This window comes from Arachis duranensis, chromosome 1 (genome assembly GCF_000817695.3).
Source record: "Arachis duranensis cultivar V14167 chromosome 1, aradu.V14167.gnm2.J7QH, whole genome shotgun sequence".
NCBI lineage: Eukaryota > Viridiplantae > Streptophyta > Magnoliopsida > Fabales > Fabaceae > Arachis > Arachis duranensis.
Genome location: NC_029772.3, coordinates 8,896,164 through 8,923,206, shown reverse-complemented (window position 1 = coordinate 8,923,206; position 27,043 = coordinate 8,896,164). Strand labels below are relative to the sequence as shown.

Genomic DNA, 27,043 nt, shown 5'->3' with positions numbered 1-27,043 from the left:
TCATTGATCAAATGATCAATATTTCCTTCAGGATTCTCAAAGAAATCAGATACATCATAATGAGTGGTGGAATTTTCAGCATCATTTAAAATGAAATTTGATTCTTTTCCCTTGTCATCCCTTTTCAAAGATGCTTGGTAAAGATCGACTAGGTGCCTTGGGGTACGGTAGGTACGTGACCAATGGCCCTTTCCACCACAACGGAAACACTTATCCTCTATTGATTTATTCTACCCAATATTTCTTTCTTTATCCTACTTCTGATGAGATCCTCTTTTTTGAATATAATTCCTTTTCCTTCCATAATTTTTCTTGTTATTAAAACCTTTCTATTTACCTCTTTTGGGGTAATGATTTACCGCATTTACTTCAGAAAATGGGACGACGCCAGCTGGACGCGCTTCATGATTTTTTAAAATTAATTTATTGTTGCGTTCAGTAACAAGATGGCAATAAATTAACTTAGAATATTTTTTAAATCCTTTTTCTCGATACTGCTGCTGCAGGAGCACATTCGAGGCATGGAAGGTTGAGAAAGTTTTCTCCAACATATCATGATCAGTTATCTTTTTCCCCACATAATTTTATTCGTGAGGTGATTCAAAACATTGTAGAATTATATTCATTTATAGATTTAAAATCTTGTAGACATAAATGCGTCCACTCATATCGGGCTTGAGGAAGTATCACCGTTTTTTGATGATTATACCTTTCTTTAAGGTCTTTCCAAAGATCTGCAGGATCTTTTAATGTGAGATATTCATTTTTCAATCCTTCGTCAAGATGACGACGAAGAAAAATCATGGCTTTGGCTTTATCCTTCTGAGATGCATTATTTTTAGCCTTAATGTTATCTCCAAAATCCATTGAATCAAGATGAATTTCAGCATCTAGTATCCATGATAAATAATTGTTTAAGATTTCATCAGAGTCTCGTGCTGATAACGTGTTATAGAATAAATAAATAAATAAATAAGACTATAATATTAATATCCACTATAATTACTATCGCAATATAATAAGAATGATTAATATCTTTACTAATATTATTATTGTAACTTAAGACTACAGGAAGAGAAAGAACTTATATTATAATTTAAGGAGAAAGAGAGAGAAATATTATTACTTTATTGCTCGTGTTTTCTCAGAGACAAAAGCTTCTATTTATAAGCATATTTGGTAGTAGATTTTCAAACTTTATTAAATAATATTCTCCTTGAAAACCTGAGCCTTGTGAGAAAATAGGCATCCACATAGGCTATCTTACCACAACAACAAATAAATTTTTTTCTCTTTTATACATTGAAGTGCCTTCTAAAAATAATTAAACTCGTTTATTATAGGAGGACGACTATCTAATGAGATAGATCATGTTCACATTTTTGATTCAAATCTCTGAATACAGAATATTTGGTCGGTTGGTAGGTGGCATTTGGATACTCTTTATTCTACTTTATCTCAAAATCTGAAAGGTAAAATCCTCTCTTACAATCCAGATGAACAAGCAGGTCCGAAAGTGGGTTAGTATTGGTGTGAGTCTACTGCCAAAGTCTATGACCCACGCAATAGTTATTTGTGGTTGTGTAAGCAACTGTTTGGTTGGGAGGAATGGGAAAATTAGCTTTGACTTTGGCGTCAACTTGTTCCGGGAAAGCACAAATTTTTGGCTTGGTTGTGTCTTAAGGAGGCTCTTCCTACGGCAAGTTTTCGCTTTAGAAGAGGGATGTCGTCATTGGATAGGTGTCCAAGATGTCTTTCTAGCCAAGAATCGGTTTTACATTGTATTCGAGATTGTCCAAAAGCTCAACTTGTCTGGCATAGGTTGGATATTTCTTGTCATCCTTTGGATTTGAAGAACTGGTTCTTGTATCATAGCAGAGAGTATCCGTTCAAGTTCTTTTCGGGACTTTGGTGGATATGACGAGTAAAGAATAATAACATTTTTAATCCTCATGAAACTTGGCCTCCGAAAAAAGTGATTTGTCTAGCATTAACTTCAGAAAAGGTGCTTAGGAATATTTTTGAATTACAACGTATGTCCCTTCCATCTACTCTAAATGGTTTTTGGAATCCCCATCCATTGGTACTTTTAAGATTAATTGTGATGCTAGTTATTTTGGTTCGAGTGATAGTGTTGATTTTGTTTGTGTGATTAGAGATTGTAATGAGAGTTGGCAAAGGGGGTGTTTGGGAATGATTGAGAGTAATAGTATCCTTCAAGGATAATTGTTTGCTATTTGGGGAGGATATCTCTTAGCTTGAGATGTGGGTCAACGAGATGTTATTTGTGAGACGGATTATATGGAAGCATTTAATCTTGTTACTCAGGATGGTTTTGGGTTTATTGATCCATTGATGCTCAAAATAAGAGATATCATGCATTGAAATTAGCGTATTGACTTTCGTTTGATTATGAGAGATGCAAATACGGTGACAGATATTATGGCAAAGATGGCGATGAAGTTATAACTTTTTCATGTGGAGCTTCCTTTACCTTGGGAGAAGTTTAAGAATAGTCTTAAACGGGACTATCCCTCTATTTAAGCAGTTCCTTTATTTTGTTTTTCTTTATTTAGTTTATTTCGGTAACAAAAAAAACTCGCTTATTATAGAACCATAGTATATAAGAGCATTTGGTTGCTGGCTCAATTGATGTCCACCAATTAATTGGTGCCAGAGACGGCTTGGTCATTTTGTGAATGTCCCTTGTGATATGCTTCATTTTGTGGTAGACGGCTTGAGTTGCTCTCTGACACACAGCAAACTCATTTCGTAGGCGCTTTATGTGAAATGGTGTTAGAATCTATTTCGTGGTCGACAAAAATAAAATAGGTTTGCGTATTTTAAACACGGTTTTAAACTATGCGCATTTAAAAAATAAATCATTTTTTTATACGTATTTAAATAAAAAAAATCCTTTTACACCTATTATTATTAAAATGAACAGATCAGCAGAATCTATCATATTCAATATTTTTATTTTTTTCCATTTTTTCTTCTTCTTCTTTTGTTTTTTTCTAATTTTCTTTTTTTTTGTTTTTTTTGTTTATTTCAATAATCATTGGTTGTGATCTGACCCTAATATAATTCTACTTCCATATGTGTTGAAAGATATATAGAACTTAAATTAATGTTTAAATAAAACGTTGAATTTTCATATATTGAACATTGTAAAACGAATTTATACCGCTGATGAATTATCTTTGTTTTTTAAATAATTATTTATATTATTTATATAATTAATAGAAAAATAATTATTTTTATTTACCTAACGAAATATAATTGAATTTACATGTATAATTAATAATTATTTTATATAAACAATATATTAAAATTAAATTTTTAAATAATTATAGTTTTTTTAGATGTACAAATGAATTAATTATCAAAATTATTTAAGAAAAAAAGGTTGAGAATATTATTTTTGAATAATACATACTATCAAATTATTTGAAGATTAAAATTATATTAATATTCTAAAATAAATTAATTTACATGTATGTCGTAAAACAAATCTATATAAATTATTTTTCTAATATAAATTAAATTAATTAAATTTAATTTACTATATATGTCATATTAATTAGATCGAATCTAATTGGTGAGTTTAAGTTTTTTATGCTTTGATAATTTTATATTCTAAAAAATTTTTAAGTTTAAGTTAAAAATAACGTCATCAAAGCAATAAGTTCTATATTTAATTTTATAATTAAGCGATAATTTAATTGATATAGTATTTTAATTATTTTTAAATTACATATTATATAAATATAATTGATCATTATATATTATATAATTATCTGTTATTTTTGAAAATATTCAAATTTTAATTTTTATACCATTTTAAAAGCTATAATTTATATTAATTTTTTTAACATAAAAAATTTTGGTAATAATTTTTTACGTGCTAAAGAGTTAAATAATAACTTTTAATAAATTTTTAGAAATTGTTTAATGTTTCATTTTACATTCATAAATTTATAAAAATGTAAATTTTTTGAAATTTGAACTAAAAATCTAAAACACAAAAGTTAGATTTCTATTTTTATTTATTTTTATTTTTTTTATATTTTATTTGAATTTAAATGGAAGATATTTTTTTTATTAGATATTTATATTTTTAAAGTTAATATAGAATAAATAAATAATATATCAATAATTTATATCAATACTATTGATTTGATTTATATGTATATACTGCAGAAATAAATCGAATCTAATTAATTCGATTTATTATTGATATAACATATATAGTAAAAACATAAATCGAATTTAGTTGATTTATAGAAGTAAAATCAAACATATATATAAACCATTTTATTTTAAGGCATTTGTGTAATATTGATTCTAAAAAAAAAGGTAAATAAATTGTGATGTAGAAATTAGAAAGTTAATTAATTTTGTTATTATATATGCCTCTGACCATGGTCCATGGCTCTCCATTACATACAAAATCATCAAATCTCACACAAACCATATATAAATTCCAAATACCCAAAAAACCATTCTCAGTTCTCAGAAAACCTTCAAAACCATGGCTTCCTCCATCACAAGCTCTTCTTCAAGGTTGTTTCCCATTACCAGAGAATCACAACCCACTTCCCATTCCACCTTAAACTTTTCAAAGTTTGCATCTTTCTCTTCTTCTTCTTCAGCTTCAGGTTCCAAAACCTCCTCTTATATCTCTTGCTCTCTCACCAGGGACCCTTCTGTTCTGCCATTGGAGGAGCAGTCAAAGCTCTCTAATGGGTCAGTTCTCTTTCAGAGACCGGATTCCCTTGGGAGGTTTGGAAAGTTTGGTGGGAAATATGTCCCTGAGACTCTAATCAATGCCCTCACCGAGCTTGAGGCTGCATTTCATTCCCTTTCTGCTGATGAAGATTTTCAGGTTGTTTTTTCTGTTGATGATTTTTTTGTTATTTGGTTTGCATATGAAATACCATTTATTGGTTTGTTTGATTTTTTATGTACTGTGATGTTGTTTCATTGGATTTAGTTACAGATGCTTCTTATTTTTCAAGGTGGGATTATGCTGATAACTTGTTTTTGGTACATTGATAACTTAATGTATCTGAAATTCTGGATATGAATTATATTAAGATACATGGAGTTTTGAATGTACCAAAATTCCAAAGTGGCAGATATTTTGAAACTGATGGAGTGTTATAGTGTTTTTATCTTTTTTATTATTATTTTTAAATTTTGCACACAAGGTGCTTGTTGGAATGTGGCACTGATGGTAGAGCTATGTTTTAATGTTTTAAAGTGCTATCTTAATTGTTTCTTTTCCTTTTCCTTTCTGATGTTTCTTCAAATTTTGGCATTTGACTATTTTTCTGCCAATTTGAAAGGGTATGAATATCAATTATTCCTTAATAAATCTAGGTTTTGGTTTCTTCGATTCCAAATAGAACTATGCACTTGGAACTCCACTGAGAGAGAGAGAAAAAAATCTTTCTTTGTCTCTTCAACAAGCACAGTTTAATTTCCTATAAGAGATATAATGGAAATCTTATGAGGTTGATATTTTAAATTGCAGAAAGAGCTGGCTGGTATTCTTAGAGATTATGTTGGTCGAGAGAGTCCTCTTTATTTTGCAGAAAGGTTGACAGAGCATTATAAGAGGGCGAATGGTGAAGGGCCTCAGATTTACCTAAAGAGGGAAGATCTTAATCACACTGGTGCTCATAAGATCAATAATGCTGTTGCTCAAGCTTTGCTTGCCAAGTGTTTGGGGAAAAAACGAATTATTGCTGAAACTGGAGCTGGCCAGCATGGTGTCGCAACTGCTACTGTATGCGCTCGATTTGGTTTGGAGTGCATTGTTTATATGGGGGCACAGGACATGGAAAGGCAGGCTCTGAATGTCTTCAGAATGCGTCTTCTCGGTGCTGAGGTATATTAGTTGTTACTGTTGTTTCATTAATTCAGTTTGATATATCCTATGTTCTATTCTCTGGGAAAGATACCCTGTTCTTAGAGATTTCCTCGTTTGATGAAAATGCATAGGATACAAAAAGATTTCTTCTTGTTAGAGTATGATGTTCTTGTGTTTATTGTTCTCCATGACTTTGTATGAATAGAATGATTGTCTGCTGAAGACAAAAATGTGCTTGTGTTAATTGTTCTCTATATCATATATGAATTGTGCGTTTGTATTTTTGCATTTCTGATGAATGGCTTCCAATCTGTTTATATATATCTTGATTCTTGTGATAATATCATTTCAGGGTTGACTTATTTCATCTTTAGAACTTGACTCTGGATAAAATACTCTTCTATTTAGCTACATAATTGCAATCATAAGCTGAACTAATTTTATCATGTGAAAATCAGGTATCTTTTTTGCATATCAAATTTTAGACCTTGATGTAAAGATTTTCTGATATAGCATTTATAATTATTTATGCATGAAAAGACAGTTGTTCCTAATGTGCCGATGAACTTTTTGCAAATTGGCTGAAGTTGCTGCTGAATTTGAACGAAAATTAAACTAGCTTGTCGATGTTCATGACTTTGTTCTTGATAAAATTTTACTCCTGATATATGCCTGTTCTGGAGATGATTTTTTGTATTGACATTAATGGATGCATGATGTGGCATGGCAAGAAAGTGAAATGAGAATTCTGTAAGCAAAGAAAAAGCTTCAACCCCATATTATTATAATTAACTAGATTTGAATAATAATAGATTTAGATGCTGTGTCAAATCATTTACGAAGAAAGAAAAAGTTATGATTGATACATTGCACTGTTTTCATTCGGTAAGGTGTTGTGATGTGAGCATAATGTGTCCATACTTTTGTTGCTATGTATTGAATGTAAGATCGATGTACATTTGAAAACGCAATTGATTCGTTGGCTTTATTTTAATAGTATATCATGTAATACAGGTGAGACCGGTTCATTCTGGAACTGCCACACTTAAGGATGCTACATCAGAGGCTATAAGGGATTGGGTGACAAATGTGGAGACAACTCATTATATTTTGGGTTCGGTTGCTGGGCCGCATCCATATCCAATGATGGTAAGAGAGTTCCATGCCGTGATTGGCAAGGAAACCAGAAAACAAGCGTTGGAAAAATGGGGAGGGAAACCGGATGTTCTGATTGCATGTGTCGGAGGAGGTTCAAATGCCATGGGACTTTTCCATGAATTTGTCGATGACAAAGACGTTAGACTAATTGGCGTGGAAGCTGCTGGATTTGGCTTGGACAGTGGCAAGCATGCTGCGACATTAACAAAGGGAGAAGTTGGGGTTCTGCATGGAGCTATGAGTTATCTGCTGCAGGATGATGATGGACAAATTGTCGAGCCGCACTCAATTAGTGCAGGGTAATTCATTTGACCCATATCGTGTTATAAGTTTCCTTATGTTGACTCAGATTTGTGTAATCATGTCTTGAAAATATTCTGTGCAGCTTGGACTACCCTGGTGTAGGACCGGAACATAGCTTTTTGAAAGATATCGGGCGCGCTGAATATTATAGCATCACTGATGAAGAAGCACTAGAAGGTATGATAGCATGAGCTTCTTGCTTCACCCAACAAATTGTTACACAACTATGTATGAAAAATATTTCTCTCTTTCCCCGTTTGCTTTGGCTTACACTATGATAGTTAGTTCATTAGTTGAAATTATTTCATGAGAATGCTGATTCATTTTTCAGACACTTGTTCCGAACATATTATTATGATTATTTCAGTAATCTTGACTTGCCTATAATGATGTGTCCTAAGCAGTTTATATCAATATCAACATGATTTTGGTAAATAGTTTATATTCTTATTGTTTTTATCTATATTTACTTGAAATTATTCTCGAGCTTGACGACTTCACAGTGATCTTACAACCTCTATTTCTTATACAAACAATATTCTTGATTTCTACTCCCTCTCCAGTTCTCTCTCATTCTTTCTAACATAGAAAATTGATTGTATGGTTAGATGTTATTGTTGTTAAATATTGTTTTAGTATCTTACCTTTGGATGCTTTTTGTTTGTAGCTTTCAAGAGAGTTTCGCGTCTCGAAGGCATAATTCCGGCTCTAGAGACATCTCATGCTTTGGCCTATTTGGAGAAAGTGTGTCCAACTCTTCCTAATGGCGCCAAAGTTGTGGTCAACTTCAGTGGCAGAGGTGACAAGGATGTTCATACCGCCATCAAGTACTTGAAGGTTTGAAAGCGTCGCGATGTTCTGTAGACCAATGGTTTAGCTTCTGAAATGGGCTTCATTTTTCATACTTATAGTTATTGAATTGGTTCAATTTTCTCGTTAAATCCAAGTTATAGTTAAAAACGTTCATATATATCTATATATTTTCATCATAGGACTATGGCTATAATGTGTGTAATGAACTACTTTTAATGTTAGATGCAATCAAAGTCTTTCATGGACTCTTCTGAATGTTCTTATACCATTGAATCATTTGATGAATTTGATATCAGCATATAAGGTTGGAAAATGGTGTAAAATAGATCTTCATAGCACATAATTAAACTCAATTTTTTGGGAGCTAAAGGGTTAAACAACCTTGTCTATGGGGTGCAAACTCAGTGAACTCATTTATCATGTTTGGTGAAATTATATTGAGATATGTTTGAACATCATGTGAGAAAAACAATGGTTTGTTTCTATATCTTTTTAATTTTCAAAATTAATTATAAATATCCCTTTTTCCCCATGTGATAGAAATGCTTAATACTAACTATTTTCCCAATTTTCTCAACAAGAAAATAGTCACCAAAACTGCAGGACCATTCCATGAATTGAGAAAATTTGTGTTCCAAATTAATTAGGAATTTTTTTGCAGATAAATATGTTATTTTCTGGCTAGTACTGATTGAAACCTTATCTACAACAAAAAAATTTCCTTGGGAGGTTCAACTCAACCTCTAAATAATCATCCACAACAAATTCCCATATAAACCATAGGCACTCACAATAATTTTAGCTGAAATGAATTCACACACTTCTATTTCCTCTTACAAATGATTCATTCCTATCCATGCTTGGCATGGTTGAGTTTTGTGGAAAACAGTTTGGAATCTCTTAAAAGAATAGCTTGTGAAAACTCTTTCATGCTCATGTGAAGTGAGCAACCATGCATATATACATGCATACCCTTACATCTTCTCTTATTTTCTCCACTTCTTTTTACACTCAACCAATAGCCAAGATTTTGCAAAAAGAAACTCTTTTTAATTGTCCAATTTATCGTAATTTGTATTTAATCCCATCTGTTTTCACTATTTTCAATTTTTCCTTCACAGAATACTGAAAATAAAAATAGAAAAGGATTCAAATAGCATCACTCTTTCATGAATATGAAAGAATCATGTTTTATAGATGACTATTTGACACAAGTTTTGGTTACTAGCTCCATGCATATCTGTTGCTGTTTGTCCAACTGCCTACAAAATCTCATGGAAATTCCTTTGTGGATGCAACATCTTAATCTCTGCTGAACTGGTTCACCCCTCTCCTTTCACACTCTTGAACAAATTTTTTTCTCTCCTTATTCTTTTGAGGAAAATTCTAATCAAAGTATATGAATGTGCACAATTTTATGCTTTCATTCTAGTTAAGCAAAGTGGTCAATTTGTTGTGATAAAGGATGCTTAAATCCCAATCCGCCTAACGTATTTTTATTTTGTTAGGTTTAGCTTAGATGGTTGGTTGAATATATTGAAGAATAAAAATGTTATTTGTATACCAAAATCGTATTTGTGTATAAATACATATGTGAAAAAAAAGTGTTGATAATATTTCTTCCTACATAACTTATTAGTTGTCTTTATTTATATGTTCATATCACACTCTAATCCTAAAAAAAAGTTTCTTTTTTCTTTTTTAACTTTTGATAAAGCCACAAATTTGTTTTTGTTATTTGTATAGTCAAATTTGTTAAGAGATCAACTTTTCATAGTTAATAATCTGCTAATAAAATTATCAAAAATGCTATTTGTGCATTAAAATCAACCACCATTGTACAAATACATGTCTTATTTAACTCAATTTAAATGTATATTTTATATTTTAACATGTATTTTATACTAGTAGTTAATTTTAGTATTCACTAGCATAAGGTGGAATATGTCCTTTTGAAAGGTAGAGAATCACTTTCTCATTGCACAAAGCTGAAAGCTCAAGTCACAAGTAAAGGTCAAGAAACATACAAAATGGAAAGCTCAAAATGCATTTTTAAATTCTAAGCATTACCTAACTTTAATGAAAACTCAAATTATAAAAAACACCATCAAATTGATCATACTCATCATAATTATTGATGCTTCTTCTCATAAAACATTGTTTTGAGAAACCATCCTCAAGAATATGAACATTTTATTTCTTCCACTCCTTGGCATTTTCAAAATTAGGAAACAAAATTACAAAGAGAAGAACTACTAATTCGTGGTGTTTCCTTAACAAATATTCTTATTTTTATTATCTACAAAGATGGGCTCACAACTAGATCATCCTAGTCTTGCAAAAATTCATATTCCGAAATCAAACTTCTGTCTCCAGCTGAGAAATTGAGCATGATCAACAATAACAAACAAATCCTCAGAAATTTTTCGTCCCACAAGTCTATTGTTTTGCCTGGAAAAAAATAGAATGAGAAGAATAAGAATACCCACTAAACAAAATTATTATTTTCCAAGAGAATGTTAGGTATAATCTAACCCAAACATGTAATCTTAGTCAATATTCTATTTATTTATGGTCACCACCATTCTTTTTCTCTCTTCTTCTTTTTTCATTATTTTCCAAGGCCCCACATGTCAACTACTTTTAATATATCATAGATGCTCCAAAGGCCAAAGCATATTCTCTTATATTTGGTGGAAAAGCTCTAAAGGTAAACTAACTTAGGTTAAAATTGACTTGATGTAAATGAAAGTAGGTTGGATTGAAAGACTGAAAATTACACAAATAGGAGTTAGGTAGAAATTCAAAGTCCAACTACTAATAAAACAATCACAAAGCTTCAAAATAGTACAAGGCAAGAAATTCAAGGTGCATCACCCATAATTTTACAACAAAAGAATAACAGATAAAAATACCTGTGAATATAAGAAGGTTCCGAGGACAGCTATCGCAGCTCCAAGAGCATTGACAGGTTGAACTGGTGTATGGAAGATAATGATGGAAGAAACTATGACTGAAATACGTTTCATGGTGTTTCCAATGCTAAATGTCAAGGGCGAGATCTCATCCAAAGACATGTATGACACTTGGTTGTACAGATGGTAGAACACACTTTGAGCTACTACCCACCTATTGTATACAATTATCAGCCACACATTTTAACCACAAGAAGAGAAGTGAAGAAGATTTTAGAATAAAAAGACAATTCAATGAAAAACGAATACTCAAGAAATCACTGGAAGATCGAAAACCTTATATGCATTAATGAGATACACTACCATCATACTTATTTGCATTACAAATTTATTCGTTTATCTTTAGTTACAAATAAGACGCAAGATCAAAGATAAGCTAAATGCATTATTGTGCAAACTAACATATCTAAAGAAAACTAAGCTAGAGTGATGTAATTACCATATGAATTGGGGTCCAATTTGAGAGAGTGCTATTTGCCATCCAGCTGCCCACATCTGTGGCCCTTCGACGGCTATTGCGAATGGTGTGAGAAGTGCAAGGGATAAAATAGATAAGCATGCGTAGTAATTCATTCCACTGACAGAATTTCCTTTCATGCCCTTCTTCGAAAAGATATTACGGAACACAAATGCCAAATTTGATATCATAGCCCCCATGAAACCTGAAAGAAAAGATTCATCAAAACCAAAGTGAGCAGAATATTGCACAAACAACCTCTTCTAAATGCATAATTAACCAAAGCAAGAACTGAAAACAAGTGAATATCATCATAACCAAATTTAGTTAAATACATTTGCTTCTTATCGGGTCAAATTTCGAAGTTAAAGTCCATTTCTTTGTCCTATACTATATTAGTCTTATTGTTGTTCTCAACAACTAGACAAAGAAATAGAATGTAGCTAGCAAAATGTTCTTCCAAAGAAAATCTCTCGTTACCAGTCATATTGAAATTGAGCTCGGTAACAGCGGCAAGTGCACATCCACCAATAATTGGAATCAAAGATAGATAGACCGGCACGGGAAAGGTCTCACCAAGGAGAAATCTGGAAACCAAGACACTAAATGCAGGTTCACCACTCTTGATGATATGTGTAAAAGACACTGCAACTTTCGACATACTAACAGTCGCCGCGACATGTCCTATTGTGTGTGCAACAGCAACCTGAAGGAAAACCATCAAAGATCAGTTAACCATCTACTTCCATGCATTCAAAATGATACACAAAATATGTAAAAAGGACAAAAGCCAAGGCCTTTTAAATTTGCTAATCAATAAAACAAAATCTCATATTAAACTCAACTTAATTCAGCTGCATGTTGTGAATGAACATAAATTTTCTTTACTTTACTATCTACTTTCCCTCACATCAATCAAAAAGGACATGAAAGCAAACAAAAACAAAGCTATCATATTAAACTCAACTTAATTTCAGCTGCATGTTGTGAATGAACATAATTTCCTCTACTTTATTACTTATTTTCCCTCACATCAATCAAAAAGCACATAGAGCAAACAAAAACAAAGCTATCAATTCATTTTTCTAAACAAACAAAACAAACAAACAAACAAACAAAGAAAATGAAATCAAAAACATCTTACAGGTAACAAAGTCTTCCAAAACTCAAGATCAGTCTTAGGGGCTTCAGCAATCCCTGTGGCCCAAGAGATCAACATCATGAGAGAGCCACAAGCAAGTGAAAGTGTTGATGTGAGCCAAGGGTAAGGGTATGCATTCAACACCTTCTTGTTATATATATTGAACACAACATTCAAAGCCCACCATGTTGCAAAGTATATCCCAATCTTCACCTTCTTTGCAGCCTCTGATGGACCAGCTGCTTCAATCTCTGATCTATCTGCCTCATATGCACCACACTTCACCAAATCATCGCTCTCTCTCTTTCCAAAACCCTCAAATTCCTTCACTGACCCAAAATTCCCAACACTAACAGAAGCAACGTGCAGTGGTTTGTTCACCGAAACAACATGTTTCTGGGGTTTTTTCTTCAATGACAAAGGAGGTAAAAATGAACATGCTTGAAATGGGGTTGCGTGTTTTTGCCTCAACACAACATCAGAACCAGTGATCCCTATACTAGGTTGTCTCAAAGAGCAAATCATTCTCGTTAATTAAAAATTAAGATTAAAAATCAAAACTTTCTGACGGGAATCTTAATGGGGTGCTGAGAATTTAAGGAAAAAAAGAAGGAAACAAAAAAAGAATTGGAGACACCCTATTATGAGTGTCAGGGTTTATATATAAATGAGAATTGAGAATGTCTCTTTTAGTTTTAGGAGCTTCGATTGTTATGGCCCTTTGACCTCTGAGATCTTGAAGGGCTTAATGTGAAACCAAATCACTGGAAAGACGAGAAAACAAGAGCAGCTACACAATTAGCATTGTTGAAAAATTAATAGGTTTTTAATTTGGAAAGAAAAACAGTAATTTAGGGAAATAATGAATAATACCTTTTTTAATAATAAAAATAATAATTAAGTAATATTTATTCCGATCCGAAAATTGCGGATACGATCTGATCCGTAAATTGATCGGATCGGATCACGGATATCTGCTCTACATCTGCGTATCCGATCCGCGGATCCGCAGATCCTCACAATAATAATTATAAAATAAATATATATATGTTTGTTATTATATTTATTTGTTTATATGTTTTAGTTAGTAATTATTATTCATATATTGTATTATTTTATTTTTTGTTATTTAGAAAGAATTTAATTAAAAATAATTTAGGAATAAATAAGTTTAAAAGTATGAAAGAAATATTTTTATTGAAATTTTTTTACATTGAAATATGATTAAAAAGAGAAAGTTTAATTATGCGGATATATCCGATATGCGGATCGGATCGGATCCGGCACTAAAAAATGCGGATATTATATCCGATCCGATCCGATGGAAATTGTGCGGATCGAATCGAATTTTCGGCTATATCCGATCCGCAGACACCCCTAAAATATACTATATAAGATTATACTTACAAATTATATTTTTGTTTTTTTTTTTCTAAAAAATCCTTAATCCTTAATAGTAACTAATTCCTATCATTTCTCGTAAAATTAATGATTTAAATCCAAAAATAGTTAATAATAATAATATACTTATAAATTATTAATTGCAATTTATTTTCTCTCTTAGTTCAGAAAAATCACTCCATTATATAATTTTTTTGTTTTGAAGGAATTTTTATTTTGATAAAAGAAAAAAGTATTATTTGAAGGTTAACATGGTCAATGAACAACAAATTGGTGTTAGGGAGGTTGGTAGCTGAGGCGTGATGTTGTGTTTGGTTTGAAATTAACAAAGCCAATGTCTTTGAAATCTCAGTCCAAAATGAAATCAAAGTCCCTAACACACAAACACCAATAACAAATCTCACGTGCTCTTTCTTAAAAATTTGTTTGGTTTTTATTTTTTAATTCATTTTTTTTTTGACAAAATATTGAAAACATAAAAGACACAAAATAAATACATGTATCAAAATGATCCTTAATATTTGACTCATTAATTTTTGGTAAATAAAAAGTAGAGGTTAATGGCTGAAATATTTTATTAATTAATATAAATGTAATATAACTCAATTTTAATTTTAAGATACGATATACGATTTCTATTTCTATGTACCAATGAAATTTGGGCAATTCATAAGGTGGTGCACTTAATTCGGTTGGTAAGATTATGGTATTTTAATCCAATTTTTTTAGTAGAAGTTTAGTTTAACATTTTCTTAATTAAATTATAAAAAATATTTAATAAAAAAATTAGTCAAAATTAACCAAAACTTTCTTATTTAATATTTATTAATTTATTATAACAATTAACAAATATTAAATAATATAAATTTTGACGATATTTTTTGTCATTATCATTAAATGTTAAATTATACGTGAGTAAAAAAACACATTTGTCCGAAGGAATATCCTTGTTCTCCCTCAACAAGAAAAGGAATATCCATTCTCGATACGAGAAACGGGAGTTTAATTAAAAAAAAAATGATGTTCTTCTCCCCCATTTCTGTAAACAACACAATAATAGCATATAGTTTAAGGAGTTGTTACATATTTTAAGGTGTATATAGTTTAGGAAAACTTTTAAATATACTGGTACATCAATATTTCAGTAAATTTTAACTGTTAATCTTAATTATATATATATATATATTATATATTTTTTATAATTAAAATTAACGATTAAAATTCACTAAAATATCAGTGTATTAATATACTTAAATTTTTTTTCATAGTTTAATAAAGTACGGATAAAAGGGCTACAATACCCGATTGAAGTTAAGTCATTGTAACAAAGATCTGTTAAATAATTTTGACTTTTAAGTGAAATTTATTTGCAATTGAAAGCTTAAATCCTAAAAACAAAAAAAATTCTCGGTTTCAGAAATCATATCAAAAGTGTAACCAATGCCACTTACTTCAATTGCCTACAATAATATGGTATTAACTATTAACCTAAGTTTTATGCATATTTATTGACACTAAGCTGATTGGAGATCGTATTATTAATTTGACCTTGAAATGAGATATTTATCTACTAGCAAGTTTCATGTTACCGAAAAAGTAAATAAAAATTGCTGAGAGAAGCTACACACTACACAGCGTCCCTTCCAAAAAGAAGGAATAAACTAACCATTAGCATGAAGTAAGCCTTGTTAACGCCTTTTCCCTTAACCCTATTTGCTCACACAAAAAATAAATGAATAAAATAAAATAAAGTGACTATGTACATCAACCATAACTCAGTGATAATTTCGTATAAAGTTAATAGTTAAATATCGTTAAATAATTTAATAAATTTGACTAAATTATCATTCAACTACTCTCAATTGTTAACTTTTCAATTAACTTCCGTGGTGGATATATACCACGTTTTTTTTTTTAACAATCTTGTTGACATTACTCAAACTTCTATAATATATATAATATACAAATATTAACTTTTTCTTTTTGTTGTACCCTTTCTTTTATTTATTCTAACTCCCTTTGTATAGTTTAGGTATCAATTAATTATGAAAAGGAGATAATTAGTATTATCTATTTGGGTCCAAATATATTTACAAGTAACACTTATTTGAGAAGTTGTAGTCATGGCCTCATGGGCACTACCTTCCACGTTGATAAGAAATTATTAACTGCATATAGTATATATCGTTATTATACATGCAAAATAACCATCATCATCATGAGAAATGATTTCTATACAATCCTGAAAAAAAAAATCATCTATTCCAATCTGTTGTGATCTCATTTATATCTTATACACTCCAAAGAATGCCGAAATCTGATTATTCACATATTCAACCAGAATACAACAAAGATTGGATTTGGTATTGGTACCATCTTGGCAACTATAGCTTGAAATATTTTTCTCAATTTCATAAACGCTCAAAAGAAAATTAACATCAAAATTCCAACAAGGGACATCATGGCTATCTGAGATCTGAAAATATAAGACCTTGCTAGCCAACATGCAAGTCGCAGAAGGATAATTTTGCTCCCTTTGTTCTTCAGAATTTGAGGCTTCGATATGCACAAAATTTAGAAACACCAACTTCAGTAAATAGTAATGTGACTAAGTACACACGTGACATTTAGAAAAGAATTTAATTTTCATGCATGGTTAGTATAAAAGAGTTTAGACCTACTACCTTAAAAAGTAATCTAAATGCATGAATTTGATTAGATGACTATTTAAACCTCTTTATAATGTGCATCAAAATTAAACTCGTTAGTGCACTTGTAAATATATAAATGAAGGGATTAAACATTGCATATTTTATCTTGCACCCAATGAAAGACTTACTTGGTTCTGGGTCATTTGTTGCATCAAGGTCTTAAATGGCATCACCATGTTCATCCATCTCCTCAAGAATAACATATTTGGCAGCAGAATCTGTTGCAAGATGCTCTGACACACCATTCTCACTTGTATGCCCCTTCTGAAGCTTCTGGTATCTGAAACGAAAAATAAAAGGGGGAAAAAAATAAGAAAAACATTTTTATCCCTTTGTTAAATCAGCTGGCTTAGTTAAACAACATAAAACAACTGCATGTTAGGAACTGTCACTTGAAATATACATCGGTTCATGACTTACTTGTACCAATTGAATAAACTGACGCCAACGATGATAATGAATAGACCAAATCCTTTCAACCAAGTAAATTCATCATGAAAGTACAATACTGCAACCTACATATGAACAGAAAGAACACATAAGATTTAAGTTCAAGTAGATGTATAATGTATAATCAGCAACCTTGATGTGAAAAGTTTATAGATACAAATATGCATTTAAGCTATATAGTTCAGCTATACAAGTAGAATATCACATAGTAAACGTAGTCTAGAAATCTGAGCCAAAAAGAACAGGGGATGCAACTGGATAATTATATCAGTGAACAAAGTCATCGAAAGGATTGATACCAATATGGTGACAGCCTCCTTTACAACCCCCGCTATTGTGACTGTGACAGCACTAGTTACCGAGACCAAAACATATTCTGTTAGCACCTACGCAACAAGAAATAAAATATCCAAATGTAGGAAAGATCAGTCGCTAACATTAACTAATGTCTGTAAATAAATAAAATCTGTTCTAAGACATGTCAAACCAGAAACAAGTCAAGCATTAACTAACATCAATAAAACTCAGAAAGTTACACTTACCTCCCTTGAGTTCGGTACAATTCAACCTGATCTCCTCTTTTTGTCCAGGTGACGTTGACCTCCCATTAGAGGCATTTGGTACATATTATTACCAAAATTTCAAGGGAAGTCAATGTATGATCTAGAAACAGAGGGGAGCCGGGTATGCATCTTAAAGGGAATATATAAGCCTACCATAAAAAAGGCAAGTGCACCACCAAAAAGCAACAGCAAGCAAGTTCGTGTTATGTGCCATGAATTATCAAAGTACTGGTTTTCTCGGAATTTATCCCATGGATCTAATGCAAGCGAAAGAATTGCAGTAAGCATTGCCATGACTGGAGCTACGTAGCTCATCAGGGTAAGCGGATTTTTTAGACCTGAAATCAGTATCATCTGGAAAGGTAAATAATTTTTTTGCTAAAATATGACAGCATTGATAAATATTTAGGTGGAGGAAATTCAAGGGAGGATCAAGTGAAACATTAACAAGCGTGCACTAGAACATGGAATTCAGAGTTAGCTCACTGAGTCTTCAAATAAACAATATCCATCTATATTTAAGACCTCCAAAGTCCACATGAAGTGCTTGGATTTAAAGTGCCCTGTGCTCTCTAGTCTCTACAGGAACATTTATTTATTTATTTTGAAGTTAAAGAGGATTCCTGATGCTCCAATTTTATATTGTTTTCCCTTTCCAACTTTGTTAAAAATAGTCTTTATACGTGATCCTCATTTTTAATTTAATCCCTACACACATTAAAAAAGTTTTAAGGTTCCCATTTTATCCCTGTTGTTTGTTGCTGTTATAATACAGCAGGCATGGCATAAATTCACAAGAGGTATAGGAATCAAAACGATAATATGTGTCATGTATCAATAGCAAACTAATACTGAATTTCACAAGGAACAAATAATTATCTTTGGTGACACATCAGATTAATTTTCAATTTGGTCCTTAAACTTCACCTTTTTATAACTTTAACAAACCATGTTGAGGTTCGGGTGTTATAACAATTAAATTAGCTAAGGCCACCTAGTTGAACAAGGCTTGGTAGTTGGTATTTGGTAATAAGAACTAAATTAAAATTTTTTAAGCATGCGCATCATGTATTTGGGATGTAGCTCAAATGGTAGAGCGCTCGCTTTGCATTCAAGAGGTACAGGGTTTGATCCCCTGCATCTCCATTATTATTGTTTTTTTTGTTGTTGTTGATGATGTGTACAAAAGTAAATATACTGTTGTATACAGGAATAAAAAATATTTTTAACCCAAACTCTTCAAAAGAAATATATTGTTTCCTTGACAAGTATTCACATCCACAACTAACGTTTAATTTATGTTTATTATACTCCTAGGATCTGATAGGGTGACCCCAAACAAGCTTGGTTTAGTTTACAAGAAGAGAGGCAAGTAGTTCTACTTGCTGGCATTATTTGGCTGTTTGTTCCTTTTGAGCTAACCTAACAGGCATGAGGGTAGTAGTCTTAGTCCTAGCGGCTGCCTAAAAATACTAGTTAACTAGTTAGTTTTCAGTTTTGTGAATTTTTCTGTTAAATCTATTAGAATTGGAGAGGCTGAGCTCCCTCCATAGTTGGTAGTTCCAACCGTGTATTCCTATAGGGACTGTGATTTGCAATCCCTATTATTCCCTAGTTCTTCAACAAAGCTTATCAATTCTGCTAGCTGCTGAATCTATCAGGATCATTCACATACTGGGATTTATGGATTGATTGACCAAAAGCAAAAATGAATATGTAAATATCAATCATTTTAATCCAGACTAGTGAGCCACTATCATGTAAACAGTAAACCTTAGAAGAGTAAATATTTCCCACAAATTATTGCATGCAAAATTCACAGAACTTACCATAGGATTCTTTCTGTCAATTGGTTTTGCAGTTCAACACGCAGGATGAGAATGAAAAATCAGGTCCAAACCCGGAAAACATGAAGCAGCATTGTTTAGGTTATAAAGAATGGTAAAAATAAAAAAAAGGAACACGCGTGTGCAAGTGCAATTGTGTGTTGGTAATACAGGTATAATGCATCTGTAGAAAAAGTATAATATAGAAAAAATGAAATCCAAACATAATACCTGCAAAAGAATCTGAGTCATGCACCAGCGGAAGCCAGACATAACAGCAGCAAGCATGACAAGTATGAATCCAAATAATTCAAACTCTGTTTCTTTTGCGACTGCATTATACCAAAGAAAAAAAATCCAAATGCAAGGTTTGAGATACATATTAAAATATTAAATTATCATCATGATTCATGAAAAATGAAGGGCCTCATTTGTACCTGTTAATAGTATCCCAATGGAGATGACCATGATGATGCCTGATAGTTTAAAGCTTGGTGTCTCCAACCTTCCAACATATATTTACATTTAAATGTTAGGTAAGATTATAATGTTATATACATGAAATTATATATATAGCTGAGCGCGTTTTTATCTGAAGTACGTCACTTGAGATCTCTCAAGAATAATATTTACTTTCCATAATACTCCCACAAATTTTCTTGGAGAAGCTCCTTAAGATTTATTTTCTTTTCCCTCAAATAACCACATAATTTACAGAGGTAATTACAAGAAATTCACCTGAAAGCAAACGCAAACAGAAGTAGAAAAATTGGAGCAGCAGATTTACACTGAAAAGAGCAAAGGAATGCGATTAAGGTCCGGAAGGATGATTACTTCCATTAAAACAGGAAAATAAACTCAAAATGACATTTATCTCAATTAACATGAAAAGAAAAGAAATGCTACTTACCATTGTAGCAAATGTGACAGAGATGAAAACTAGAGATGCATTGCTCAGGTTAACATCCATCGCTGTTCCAATAGCAGTTGGTACAACTGTGAAAGGCAAATTCCATCTGTGGCATTAGTTGATAGAAAGGTTAATATTATAATGGCAGAAATTTGCCAAAAAAAGTGCGCTTTCAGGTGGATGATGAGAGGAAGTAAAATTAACAGAAGTGTCACTTGACTCACTTCCAACCATCCTTTGCTAAGATCAATTCATATTGTTAGAAATTTTGTGCATTTGAGTGTAAAAGTTGCACTTAAATCAACAAATAAAAATAACTGATTATTAGGTTATCTATTCAACATGTGAACATAGCTGAGCGTCCATATGATAAAAGTCTAGCAAAGTTCCACGAAACTAAAAGCCTATTCAAATAGAATAAACTATGGTCTGTTTGGGTGGACGGTAAAGCACATTTGTGATCATTTCTACCCCTTTTTATCCTCCAGCCAAACATACGCTAAATATCTAACATTGATGTCCAGAAGAGCTACAACCACTAAGCATTGCAAAGCTAAAGCAATATGAAGAAAAGTTAAGTGACATAGAACATTTGGCAGCTGTAAGAATAATAAATCAACAAATTGTCAGCAAAATGTATTAAAGAATATGGGGGAAGAAATTGGAATCATACCTCTCCAGAAGTAGTCATTCCAAGACATAACAACACTGCCTTCAAATCTCTCAGACCAAAACCAGGTGATAGATTTAGCTAAAATAGCTTGCATTGCAAAGTGGATGGTATTCATCAAAAAGGGAGCTGGGAACTTTCCCATATGATCTCCTAAAAGAGTTTTATTGTACCTATTCAAAATATTAGAATGAGAGATAAAGTTAAAAGAATATAAATACGCTAAGCAGGTAGCAATGCTTCTGAAGACCAAAGCATAAACAAGGAACTTACAAGGTCAAAAATAGACTGAAAGTGTACCACACAAGTATAAAAAACAATGTCTTTAAGATATTTGCTGCAGAAATAGGATCTTTGGAGCCTTTTACAAAAGATCCAGTATCAACCGTACGAACAGAGGAGTCAACACCAGTCATCCCCCTTTCCGAGTTGTCTTCAACATCAAAAGGCACATACTTTCCAGATCCATTACCGCTCTGATAACTTGAATCCACATCCATGGTGGTACCTGTAAAATTCTTTTGCATACTCCTCCTTTGCTGATACTTCAGGTGGAAGCGTCTGTCTCTGTCAAAAAATATGCTTTGCTGCTCGTTCTTTTGAGGAAAAGGCAACTCAAAATCTGAGTCTTCCTCTAAACTAACATCTTCATCCCTGAGTTGCTGCTCCAAATGGACTGTTCCATTATCATCACACCATCCTGAAAATGAAGGTTCTCGACGAAAGCCAGACCCTATGCTTCCACTGTTAACGTCATTGACCTCGGTGAAGTCAACCCCCTCTGAAGAAAATTCACTCTGTACCATCTCCTGTATATTTAGTTATATCCATGACAATGTAGATATGCCACACAAATCTGTTTAATATCTTCACTTACAACCAAATCCAACATAAGATCATTTGGGAGCAAAGACAACTAGTGCATTAACTTCTGTTCAGGCATAAACCCTGCCTCAATAATCTAACTCGTGAAATCAAGACTGCCTTTGCGCAGATGCGCCCTTGGTATATACCGAGATATATTCCGAATCCAATCCAGCAGAAGCAACAGCTGCAGAGCTCTTAGATAGCTGCTCTATGGTTATAAACCGATGACGGCAACTTTTCAGATTCAGGTGCAAGTCAAAATTTTCAGAGGTGGCGCCTAATCTGCCAAATTATATTCAAATTAAATCTGAATACAAGTTTCCAATAAAGAAAACATGAAAAGAAAAAACAATTCTTTAAAAGTTTGGAATTTGATTAAGATAGAAGCAAATCACTTCCCCATGGTTATAAATCACAGATCACACATGTGCCAGCGGATAAGTCATTTGAATGCAAGTTCTTCTTAATGATTTCAACTATATTCTTGTTCTTGTTCTTGTTATATTTAACCACTCAACTACTCATTTAGCTTTTTTAACATCTAGATGCATTGCCAAACCACAACTACCAACAGTTCCAAGATTAAGAACCAACGTGCCATGCTATAATCCTAAAAGTAGCTAAAGCATCGAATAAATATTCAACAAAATCGACCCAAAAAAAAGGCAAGTAACGATTTTTCTTTTCTTTGCAGGTATTCAACAATTATTCAGAAATCCGCTAGAACTAAAATCAGCTCGCGCTAACCAAACAAGAAGCTCGAAAAAAAAAGGCCAGTAATTTTATCAAAAAAAGAAAAACAAAATAATTTTTATAAAAAAAATAACAACAAAAAAGAGAGAGAAGTAAAACAGAAGACCGTTTTAGACAAAAGTTTAGCTCGTGTTATCTACGAACGAAGAAGCTTCGTAAAAAAAATCGAAAGTTTGAGATCAAAGAGATATTTTCGTTGACGCCGACCGTATAATTTTGTAACTAGAGTGCTACATTGAAGTATTCATGGAGAACGGAACTAACCTGGGGAAAGATCTGATCTGAACTATGAGTGCTTCGGATCTGAAACTTGGTACGGAAATGGATCAAAATGTTAAGAGGACTTAAAAAGCGTTTCAAAGACACCGGTAAATGAAATGATAAATTGATAGAAAAAGACAAATAGATCCTGACTTTTTAATTTGTTTATTAATTAAAAATATAAAAATATTTTTTATTTTTTAATTGAGTCTTTTTGTTTTCTATCTAAAATATATAAAAATAAATAAATTATTTAAATAAACTTAAATATTTTGTGTTATAAAAAGTGAAAATATTTTTATATTTTTAATTAATGAACAAATTAAAAAGCTAAAATATATTTGTCTTTTTTTAAATATATATAGTTAAGAGTATTGAGATGCCATATGATAAGACATGTATAATATATCAGAGTTTGTTAGAGAAATCAATTAAAAAAAAATTAAATCAGTTACATCTAATAAAAAATAGTTAAAACTTATTTACTATAAATATCAATATAAATATCAATACACTAGAATAAATTAGTCAATTCAGCTAATATAACTCATTTTTTAAAACATTTCCCTTCTTGTCTCTCTCTTACTTTCTTTCTCTTTCTTCTTTCATTCTTATTCTTCATCTTTAAGAATATGATACTTTCACAATCAATAACTTATTTATTGTTTTTGTTTTTAAATAACTCCTTCCTCTATATATACATATAATTAAGGTGATATTATTATCATTCAAAATTTTAGATAATAAACTATAATTTGTGTGAGTATTAGCAATGCCATTAATTTTTTTTAGTGAAATTGAAAATGTCATCAATACTCAATATGACTAAATAACATAATTACAATTCCAACTTAAAGTCCTAACTAACACACTTCAATAGGACCATTCAACAACCAATTGCTTTCATTTTTTCTTGATGTTTGTCTCTCTTTTTTTTTTCATGTATCTTGTTTTGTAAATTATTTTTTCTATTGTAGGAGTATTTTTTGTTAAGTAAAATGATTAATTATTTATTAGCTTATAAACACATCAATAAGTAGAACAATTAGCCGAAATTTGAAAACTTTTTGTTTAAAATGAGGTTTAAATCTTCATTATTTATTCAAGAGATGATGAGTTCTTTCTGTGTGTATATTGTACTTTTATCTTCTTGGTACCGAACTTTTTGGTCATATTTTTGGTCCTGGATACTTTTTCCTTTGTTTTAGGTCGATACTGTTGTATAGTTGGGCCGAAAGCCTTCTAAACAAATTTTGAGCAAGCCCAATATAAAGCCCAGATTAAGATTAAAAAAGTTTCACGTACGAAAAAAAAAATGGATAGAAGCAGATAAGAGTGCTACCGTTCCATCTCTTCCTCATCGAACACCATGGCTTCCCAAGTTGTTCTTCAGGTTCCTTCCATCTCCTTTTTTCTTTTTCTTTTCCTGCGAATTATTTATCATATAATTAACCAATTCATGAATTAATTTTTAATGTGAATTTAAAAAAAAAATCCATATGCAGCAGGCCATGATGCTTGGTTCTTCTTCAATACTGCAAACCAACCTTAATCAATGTTTTCCATCCAAGCCGTTAGGTTTCTCTGCTATGGTGCCTTCTTTTCGTCGCAACGCACCATTGATTTCGAGCTCGGTTTCATGGCGTTGCGCTCCTCTCATTGCAAAGCCTGCTACTTTTGTAGCCAGAGCTGATTCCAATGCTGAAGGTGCTGACGCTGCTGCTTCGGATGATAATGTCGAAGGTGGAGGAGAAGAAGCAGCTTCGGCTTCTTCCGAAGTGGAAGCCGAAGCTGAAGCAGGAGTGGAAGAACAGGTGGAGGAGGAACCCAAGCCTCCAAGAAAACCTCGAGTCAAGCTTGGTGACATTATGGGGGTAATTTCGTCATTTAATTACCTCATTGTGTAATGTGTTTGTGTTTCCTACTGTTAGTATACAATGATTCAAGTAACTGTCTAGTTTTAATTGTGCACATTGTTTAAAAATTCATCAATGTTGCAGCATGTTAGGTACTACCTCCAGATAGAGATAACTATCCGCTGTACAGTTTAATTATGAATAGAGATTAAGAAAATCATCAAAGAAAAAGGCATAGTATTAAGGAGTCATGATTATGATAGTTTGGATCCTGTTCTTCATCCCTTTATTGCAATAGGTTGTCTAGGATTGGGAAAATGTGTTTGTATGAGTAAATATAGTGTTTATGTTTTTGGAGCCGAGGAAAAGTAATTTTGTGGAGATGTTGGCACGAGTTTATTTTCATGACTTCTTTTTTGTCGTCTTTTAATAAAATGGTAGGACAGAAACTGATCAAGTGATTAATGGAACATAGAAATACTTTTTCTCGTAATTTGGGAGCACATAAGACTTTTGCTTTTCTGCAGTTTTAAGAGCATTCACTTGTTTGCGTGATTGTTTGGTTTCAAACTGTCTGTACACCTTGACACATTGACATTGTATGTAACATTTCAGACACAATGAGTACTCATAAATAAGTGTTACTTTAGTTCAATGTGAAAAATGATCCCGTTTTGCCATTTTGGTGATGAAGGGTTGATCTTTGAAGTTGGAAGTTGGAATGAATACATTTTTATAGTTTCTATTTTGAAGTTTCAAAAGCATAGGTGTATTGTCACTAGCTAGGTCTGTGTAACTTGTAATATCACCTTCAACATGGAAACGAGTATGTATCTGAGAGTGCATGCTGTCGTTCATGCAGATATTGAATCAAAGAGCAATTGAGGCTTCAGACAAGGAGAGACCAACTCCAGACCTTAGGACTGGAGACATTGTGCAAATCAAATTGGTATACTGTTGGTGTTGGTTTTTTTTTTTTTTTTTTCTTAAGATTATTTTAAAGTAAACTTTAGCAAGCCACTTCTGCTGAGTTGAATCTGACGATGATCTATTTTCGACCAACTACAGGAGGTTCCTGAGAATAAGCGTAGGTTGTCCACCTATAAAGGTATTGTAATATCAAAACAGAATGCCGGTATTCACACTACCATTCGAATCCGAAGAATCATTGCTGGTGTGGGAGTTGAGATAGTCTTCCCAGTGTAAGTTTCCCGCTTGCTCCGAGATCATTTATGCTATATGCAATAGTTAATTTTCTCTTGGATGCATTCCAAGTTCACCACATATCACTAGGAAATAGTTATGCTATCATTTCCCTGCATCCCTGAAAAAAAAAAAAGAATAGAGGGTAAAAATGAAGCAGTTACTCCCATGTAATTGATGCTTAACATTGTGACATTGGTGGTGTGTTAGTACTGTCAGACAGTTTGAAATTGTTACCATGCACCTTTTGAAAGTAAACTGTTAGGAAATAAGAAGAGGATCATAGATCATCGTAATTGAAGATATCGTCATTCTAGGGTCCATACAAGCATGTTAGGCTTCATTTTTTGCTACAATTGGAGTCACTTACATAAGCACGTCTTCATGTTTTAGTTATTGTCTTCCTGTGTATAAGAAACTAAGAATGTGATCCTAATATTTGGAATGGGGAATGTATGTTCAAAATGTGGGGTTGTCATATTAACTTTCCTCTAAAAGAAAGGAGCATGTGATACTCATGTGTACTGATAAATATATGCAATGCTTTGCTGCATAAATTCTGATTTTGACTATTGAAGCTTTAGTGAAATGGTTCATTTCCTCAAATTATCAATATATGCTTAAGGCCAATGTAATTTTCCTATCTTTATCTTATGAAGAAGCCCTACCGTGTTTTTCTTGTCCTATGATTCACATGTTTACTGTCGCAGTTACTCACCAAACATCAAAGAAATCAAAGTAATAAACCACCGTAAAGTTAGGAGAGCAAGATTGTACTATCTCAGGGACAAGCTTCCCAGACTCTCAACTTTCAAATGAAGGACGCATGCTACCCGCATTTCATCAC

At 32.2% G+C, this 27,043-nt stretch overlaps 4 protein-coding genes across 4 annotated transcripts in view; 2 read left to right on the top strand and 2 right to left on the bottom strand.

Moving 5' to 3' along the window:
* Positions 1 to 4,444: 4,444 nt before the first annotated feature.
* Positions 4,445 to 8,407, top strand: LOC127741489 (tryptophan synthase beta chain 1). Its single transcript, XM_052254121.1, has 5 exons — positions 4,445 to 4,888; positions 5,540 to 5,896; positions 6,893 to 7,335; positions 7,422 to 7,516; positions 8,007 to 8,407. Exons 1-5 carry the CDS (start codon positions 4,535 to 4,537, stop codon positions 8,180 to 8,182), a joined length of 1,425 nt encoding a protein of 474 aa, XP_052110081.1. The 5' UTR covers positions 4,445 to 4,534; the 3' UTR covers positions 8,183 to 8,407.
* Positions 8,408 to 10,264: 1,857 nt separating this feature from the next.
* Positions 10,265 to 13,510, bottom strand: LOC127746579 (glucose-6-phosphate/phosphate translocator 1, chloroplastic). The gene is made up of 5 exons (XM_052260393.1): positions 12,729 to 13,510; positions 12,065 to 12,290; positions 11,567 to 11,789; positions 11,068 to 11,281; positions 10,265 to 10,603 (listed from the first exon to the last, which is right to left on the bottom strand). Exons 1-5 carry the CDS (start codon positions 13,248 to 13,250, stop codon positions 10,592 to 10,594), a joined length of 1,197 nt encoding a protein of 398 aa, XP_052116353.1. The 5' UTR covers positions 13,251 to 13,510; the 3' UTR covers positions 10,265 to 10,591.
* Positions 13,511 to 16,229: 2,719 nt separating this feature from the next.
* On the bottom strand, positions 16,230 to 23,265 carry LOC107477549 (probable sugar phosphate/phosphate translocator At1g06470). The gene is made up of 13 exons (XM_016097595.3): positions 23,141 to 23,265; positions 21,530 to 22,405; positions 21,260 to 21,429; positions 20,587 to 20,672; positions 20,415 to 20,464; positions 20,114 to 20,181; positions 19,908 to 20,008; positions 19,680 to 19,692; positions 18,004 to 18,188; positions 17,587 to 17,673; positions 17,258 to 17,352; positions 16,966 to 17,117; positions 16,230 to 16,682 (listed from the first exon to the last, which is right to left on the bottom strand). The coding sequence occupies exons 2-12, from the start codon at positions 22,060 to 22,062 to the stop codon at positions 16,997 to 16,999; spliced, it is 1,509 nt and encodes a 502-aa protein (XP_015953081.1). The 5' UTR covers positions 22,063 to 22,405; positions 23,141 to 23,265; the 3' UTR covers positions 16,230 to 16,682; positions 16,966 to 16,996.
* A 1,154-nt stretch (positions 23,266 to 24,419) lies between these two features.
* The window catches only part of LOC107477576 (50S ribosomal protein L19-2, chloroplastic), a gene marked incomplete in the record, with an annotated part of 3,203 nt that continues 579 nt past the window's right edge, over positions 24,420 to 27,043 (top strand). Inside the window, 5 exon segments of the mRNA XM_016097624.3 lie at positions 24,420 to 24,530; positions 24,643 to 25,011; positions 25,856 to 25,942; positions 26,062 to 26,195; positions 26,907 to 27,030. Of these exon segments, the coding sequence (XP_015953110.1) occupies positions 24,507 to 24,530; positions 24,643 to 25,011; positions 25,856 to 25,942; positions 26,062 to 26,195; positions 26,907 to 27,015 (723 nt within the window).

Coding starts and splice junctions, on each gene's coding strand:
- LOC127741489 (XM_052254121.1), top strand. CDS start 4,535: ATGGCTTCCTCCATCACAAGCTCTTCTTCAAGGTTGTTTCCCATTACC. Junction 4,889..5,539: donor CTGCTGATGAAGATTTTCAG/GTTGTTTTTTCT, acceptor TTTAAATTGCAG/AAAGAGCTGGCTGGTATTCT. Junction 7,336..7,421: donor CCGCACTCAATTAGTGCAGG/GTAATTCATTTG, acceptor TATTCTGTGCAG/CTTGGACTACCCTGGTGTAG.
- LOC107477549 (XM_016097595.3), bottom strand. CDS start 22,062: ATGGTACAGAGTGAATTTTCTTCAGAGGGGGTTGACTTCACCGAGGTC. Junction 20,673..21,259: donor GAATGACTACTTCTGGAGAG/GTATGATTCCAA, acceptor TGCCTTTCACAG/TTGTACCAACTGCTATTGGA. Junction 20,182..20,414: donor CTGTTTGCGTTTGCTTTCAG/GTGAATTTCTTG, acceptor ATATGTTGGAAG/GTTGGAGACACCAAGCTTTA.
- LOC127746579 (XM_052260393.1), bottom strand. CDS start 13,250: ATGATTTGCTCTTTGAGACAACCTAGTATAGGGATCACTGGTTCTGAT. Junction 12,291..12,728: donor TTTGGAAGACTTTGTTACCT/GTAAGATGTTTT, acceptor GTTTTCCTTCAG/GTTGCTGTTGCACACACAAT. Junction 11,282..11,566: donor ATTGGACCCCAATTCATATG/GTAATTACATCA, acceptor TGTATACAATAG/GTGGGTAGTAGCTCAAAGTG.